Source organism: Lactuca sativa, chromosome 5 (genome assembly GCF_002870075.4).
Source record: "Lactuca sativa cultivar Salinas chromosome 5, Lsat_Salinas_v11, whole genome shotgun sequence".
Taxonomy (NCBI): domain Eukaryota; kingdom Viridiplantae; phylum Streptophyta; class Magnoliopsida; order Asterales; family Asteraceae; genus Lactuca; species Lactuca sativa.
This window is the reverse complement of record NC_056627.2, coordinates 173,448,893-173,455,209: the sequence shown is the minus strand read 5'-3', so window position 1 is coordinate 173,455,209 and position 6,317 is coordinate 173,448,893. Positions and strand designations below refer to the sequence as shown.

General features: G+C 30.6%; 1 protein-coding gene across 1 annotated transcript; it reads left to right on the top strand.

The window, feature by feature from the left end:
• Positions 1-1,096: 1,096 nt before the first annotated feature.
• LOC111883566 (60S ribosomal protein L6) lies at positions 1,097-2,754 on the top strand. The gene is made up of 4 exons (XM_023879890.3): positions 1,097-1,448; positions 1,546-1,652; positions 1,750-1,931; positions 2,445-2,754. Exons 1-4 carry the CDS (start codon positions 1,192-1,194, stop codon positions 2,598-2,600), a joined length of 702 nt encoding a protein of 233 aa, XP_023735658.1. The 5' UTR covers positions 1,097-1,191; the 3' UTR covers positions 2,601-2,754.
• The last annotated feature ends 3,563 nt before the right edge of the window (positions 2,755-6,317 follow it).

Below are 6,317 nucleotides of genomic sequence, written 5' to 3'. Positions count from 1 at the left end.
ATGTTTGCTTTGCTCAAAACTGCTTAATACGAAATTTTAGTTTTTTCAAACGCATTAATCAACGTTGCGGTTTGAGTTGTTTGATTTGTTTGACAGTTTGCACATTTGGAAATAACGTATCATCTGACATTTTTTAATATTTGCAGTAAGCTCAATTATTTTATATTATATGCACTAAAACCGAATGAGTTAAATTACTAACAAATTTACTGTAATTTAGTCGTTCGTAGTCTATGTCCGAAATTCCGGGATGTCACAACTACCGTTAAGAATCTGCATAACTATATTTGATCTACGACATTGAAAGGATAGATGCATTTGATTAGCGTGTAACCTGAACTTGGAAGCAACCAACGCAAGTAACCCACCGAAGTTTATATCATTGTTTATATATACACCAAAACATGTATAGTATAAAGCAATATACTGCATAGAACCATTGATTCGATGTTATTGCCCTCGACTAGAGACTAACACTCTGAAAAAAATCCTTATATAAACTAATTTTTTAGTATCTGAAAGCTAATTAGGGTTTATGCAGTAATAAACACAATAAACAGACAAAGACAAATGTATATGTTATTTATAGAGGAACAAAGAACCTACAAATAACCTAATTTTATCTGGAACAATACTCTGGAATGACCATACATTCCAAAGTTATGTCCGAAATACGCTTTTCCAGTCCGGAACGAACGAGTTTTAAATTCCGAATTCGAATCGTAACAACCACCTCCAACTCCAAAATGACGATAAGTATTTCACAATATGGTATCCTGAATAAATGGTTATTTTATAAATTTTATAAAAAGTTACATTATTATTTTCAAATATTTCATTTATATTGATTCGTCGAGTGAAATTCTATAACTTAAATACTAGTTTGCTATAATTAAATATATTTTTTATTAACATAATCTATTTATTTATTTATTTTTATTTTATTTTAGGATGGCTAAGATAATCTATTATCTTTATCAAATGGGATGTATTTAGAAAAAGTTAAAACAGGCAAAACAAATAAGCCCAACTGCGATTTGTCCAATCCTAAAAGAAAAGAAGCCCAAAGATCACCCAACTAGGGTTTCAGCAAAAGTATTAGAATCACCAATTTTCTTCAAAACCCCTTCTTCTTCGTCGCCTCATTTCCACACCGCCGGAGCTAGCGAAGCATCAGAAGGTCATCCATCAATGGCGCCAAAGCAGAGAACTCCTCATACATGCCGGAACCCAGATCTCATCAGGGGTGTCGGGAAATACTCCCGCTCCCAGATGTACCACAAGAGAGGACTCTGGGCCATCAAGGCCAAAAACGGCGGCAAATTCCCTACCCACGAGAAGAAGCCCGCCGATGCCCCCGTCGCCGTCAAGCCGCCGAAGTTTTACCCTGCCGACGATGTCAAGAAACCGCTTGTCAACAAGCGCAAAGCCAGGCCCACTAAGCTCAGGTTGATTTGCACGATAACTCTTCTGTTCTTCTCGATTGTTTTTCAAATTTTAATTCGTGTTCATTTTGATTTGATGTATGCGTTTGATGTTATATAGGGCCAGTATCACTCCAGGAACTGTGTTGATTATATTGGCTGGAAGGTTTAAGGGGAAGAGAGTTGTGTTCTTGAAACAACTTACATCTGGATTGCTTCTCGTCACCGGTGAGGTTTTCTATACCATTAAACTTAACAGATTTTGTGCTTTGCTTTTAGCAGCGCCATTAGTGCATTGGTTGCTAAACAATCTAGGTTTTATCAGGTCCATTCAAGATTAATGGTGTTCCATTGAGAAGGGTGAACCAATCTTACGTTATTGCCACTTCAACCAAGGTCGACATTAATGGAGTAAACGTTGAGAAGTTTGATGACAAGTATTTCTCCAAGAAAGTCGAGAAGAAGAGTAAGAAGGGTGAAGGCGAGTTCTTTGAAGCTGAAAAGGAGGTAACTGAATATTCTGTGGATATATGCATTAAAATTTCTAATCTTTTTGATAAAAATTATCTCAACCTTAAATCATCCTAAATACACAGTTAATTACAAGAAAAACCACATACTTTCACTAGATTACTTAGAGTTCGTTGCAAGAAATATCAATTTACTTCCATTGGTTCAATGTGATAGCATCTTACTTTTATTTATTCTGAATTAGTATTTTATTTTTTAATTTCTTTTCTTATTAAGGCATTGTCCTATGGAATATCTACTCAATTATAGCATATCAACTACAATTATTTTACTTCCTATAGCATTAGAAATTGCTTTGTTGTTAAATGATTTTATTTTTTAGAGTTCAATGTTGAAATAGGAATAAATAAAAGTAGGATATTCCATTAAACAATCAATCAAAGTACATTGTTGTAATAGAAACATTTAAAAGGTAAGATTACATAAAGATTAATCAAAATAATAACGTTCTAATTTTGATTTGTTGTTTTGAATTTGAAATTTATATAGGAGAAGAGTCAGCTGCCACAAGAGAAAAAAGATGATCAAAAAACAGTAGACGCCGCTTTGATTAAATCAATTGAGGGTGTTCCTGAATTGAAGAGTTATTTGGGTGCAAGATTTTCTCTCAAGGCAGGAATGAAACCACATGAGCTTGTATTTTAATTTTAGATGATATGATGATATGCATTTCAACACATTTATTAGCGTCGAGTTTCTTTTGTTTGAGTTCATCTTTGAATTGGTAGTTTTGTTTTTTTGTTCTCGTGATATTGTTATTATATACAATGTTTGGACTAAATTTGAGATTTTGCATGAAGGTTTCTTGTTTATTTGGGTAATGGGGTTTTAGAAGTATATTCTAATGTTAGTTATGCAAATATAGATAAAATAAAAAAGTAATAAGTACTAGCATCATAAAATTTCTTGAAAAATCATTTGATTTTTAAAAAGTTGGTTATGTGTGTTCTAAGTTGGCGATGATTAACGAAGCATTCGTTGTTGAATTGAATTCTAATGATATTGAATTGTGAAAGGTTGTAAACGGGTTTGCAACCCGGGTCTTGGAATTTTTGTTTAAAAAATTAGTCATGGAAATGAATATGTATAAAACAAAATTAAAAAAAAAATATTATATGAAACAATAGAAGGTTCGGTCAAAATTTAAAAAGACCATAAAATTTACTAAAACAAAATCATAAAAATTTAACTATAAAATAAGCTATATAAAGACAAATCTTTCTAAATTAAAAATTAATAAAAAAAAGATGAGATTTATAAAACAAAATCTAAAAATCTAAAAATAAATAAATAAATAAAGATTGACCCTGTAATTTTTTAAAAAAATAAAATAAAAAGTTGGGCTAAGTATGGAAAATTAGAAAAAAGGTGGAGGAATAAAAGGGTAAATCCCACCACATGTGAGACATAACGGGATGATTTAGGAAAGTTTTATATGTACTCCAAATTGCTTTGTGTATCGTATTTGTGATTATAATTATGCGTTAATCCTTATCATTTGATAATTTATGCGAATAAGGAATATATATATATATATATATATATATATATATATATATATATATATATATATATATATATATATATATATATATATATATATATATATATATATATATATATATATATATATATATATATATATATAATAACACCCATGATTTATATATAGAGGCTTGGCCTTTTGTAGATTTTTTGTCATTAAATGTTTGTAAACTATTAGGTGAGATTATCAAATAATAATATAACCATCATTCACTCTGTCTCATGATTGTTGGTAATTGTATATTATATATAACTGCTGTATGTTATATATAGAATTGCGAGTTACTGCTCCATGCTCCAATGTTATATATAAAATTGCTTAGCGGCACAGCTTGTTGCCCGTTTCCCATCTCATTCATTGTACGATGACAATTGAACTTGTTGTTTAATTCAAAAAAAAAAAAAAAGTTGTGGGATTAAAAAAAAAAAATTAAATACAAAAATCTTGTCTGCTCAATATGATGTTCTTATTTGAAAAGCAATTGAGACTATTGTTTCGATTAGTCAAATAAAAAGTCAAAATTGCTTCCAATGATCTAATGTTCCAAATAACATAGGGCGTCGTGATCATGTCAACCTCAAGCTTTGTGAGCCATGAGAAGTCACGACATTTGTTAAGACGTACATTAAGGTGAAAATTTTGTATATAATTTATAATTTTATATTTTTTTCTACTATTATTCATTATATATATATATATATATATATATATATATATATATATATATATATATATATATATATATATAATGACTTAAGGTGACATTTTCTCAAGATGTGAAGTCAAGTACAAACATTGACGTCATGACGAAGTCATAGCAAACTTTTTAGAACCATACTCAAACCTAAGGTTGTTGTTTCATTGATTGTGCATATGAAGGAAAGTTTGGTCAAAAGATAGTAAATGAAATTAAGGTGGTTTGCTTGATTCATAATATTTCAAAAATTCTTAAGATTTTCTACAATATGAATTTTCTAATTGGATATACGAAATATTCAAAGAAACAATATTTTGATCACACTATCATGGTAGCCTTTAGAAGCATGAAAGACAAAAGATGGAAGGTTGAAAAAACAACCTCCTACACCATCATTATGACTTTTAAAAAGTAAGATTTTTTTTTTTATAAACTCCAAGTTTATAAAATATAAACTGTCTTTAGGTAAAAGACAAAAGAATCCAACTAGTCCAAAATGTTGTGTATGACTTATTAATTCATATCATATGAAATAATAACTAGTAATACCCTCTTATAATTATTATTTTCACAAAAACAATAATTATTCCCTAATTAAATACAAGAATCGATATTATTTATTTATTAATAATCATATTAATAACAAATATACAAAATGTGTCAACTTGATAAAGGTGTGACCCTATAAGATCATATATTATTAGCAATATCACTTCATAATGATTCTTGGACATATAGATCCAACAATCTCCCACTTGCATAAGATTCATTATAGTCTAACATAGACAGTAGCTGACATCTAGCAACGGGCTACTGCCCCCAACAACATACGAAGGATGCCATCTCATCAACAACCAATTCTAGGAGCTATAAGCTACAATTGTTACTAAAGGTTTGATATCAATTATTCCTTTGTCTTAGCCATCATGTCAAACATGAGATATGGATCGCGATCAATCTCATTTACTGTTCAACTTTAACCAAGGCCTTAGATGTCATGCTCTCAACGAATAAGAGGGACAAATCCCATCTTGACTACATATTCCCATCAATGTAGTTCATGTCATACCCAACGATGGCCCTTATGACTGTCTTTTTCGAAACAACGTCAAACCATGTCAAAGCACAACAATTCCTACACCTCAAGTCCCAAATATGTATTTCATGTCTAAGAATACAAAGATCATCTTGACTGCATACGCCTGTCAATGTAGTTCATGTCATACCCAATGATGACCCTTATAAATTCTTTTTACGAAACAACGTTAAACCATGTCTAAGCACAACAATCCCTACACCTCAAGTCCCAAATATGTATCTCAGGTCTAAGATAAAAAAGATACAACCTTGATCAAGACATCACTCTTGACTACGATCCATAAAGTGGTTTTGATGTAGGTCAAGTCCAATACTTATTCTCACAATCAAGTACCTATGAAGTTGGTAGCAGCTCTTTGCCATTCTCATCTCTATGAGAATCCACCAATCCAATCATATTAGTCTTACCTCATAGATGACCCCACACCTATGAACGACTATGGACATTTAGAATAACCTAGTTATTCAAGGATTTAAACATGCTAATATAGAACACAACAATTATTTAATGAAAGACTCATATCCAATTTATCATTCATTACAATATATGTTTCTTTATTGTTCCAATATCCAAATACTAAATTTCAATTAAATACATCTACTTGTATCAACAATGCTCTATAGCACCAGCTTGACTTTCATGCTTTAGCTAATGAAGCAGCTTTGTTAAGTAGATTTGAGAAACTTGATTTGTGTAAACTTTATGAATACAATCATTTTCAGTTATACACACACACACACACACACACACACACATATATATATATATATATATATATATATATATATATATATATATATATAAACTATTGAGAATGAATTAGATGCTTGAATATGACTTAGATACCAATACTTGCGCAATGTGATTACTCATAGTCATAATGAACCGTACATTAAGCATCTTTGTACGTGGTTCTCCAAACCATGAGGTACTCTAACTCTGTAACTGTAACTAATATCTACATGAAACCACTATCCATGTAGCTATCTCTTCATTCATAAGGTAGACACGACCGATTGT

Coding starts and splice junctions, on each gene's coding strand:
- LOC111883566 (XM_023879890.3), top strand. CDS start 1,192: ATGGCGCCAAAGCAGAGAACTCCTCATACATGCCGGAACCCAGATCTC. Junction 1,449..1,545: donor GCCAGGCCCACTAAGCTCAG/GTTGATTTGCAC, acceptor GATGTTATATAG/GGCCAGTATCACTCCAGGAA. Junction 1,932..2,444: donor TCTTTGAAGCTGAAAAGGAG/GTAACTGAATAT, acceptor AAATTTATATAG/GAGAAGAGTCAGCTGCCACA.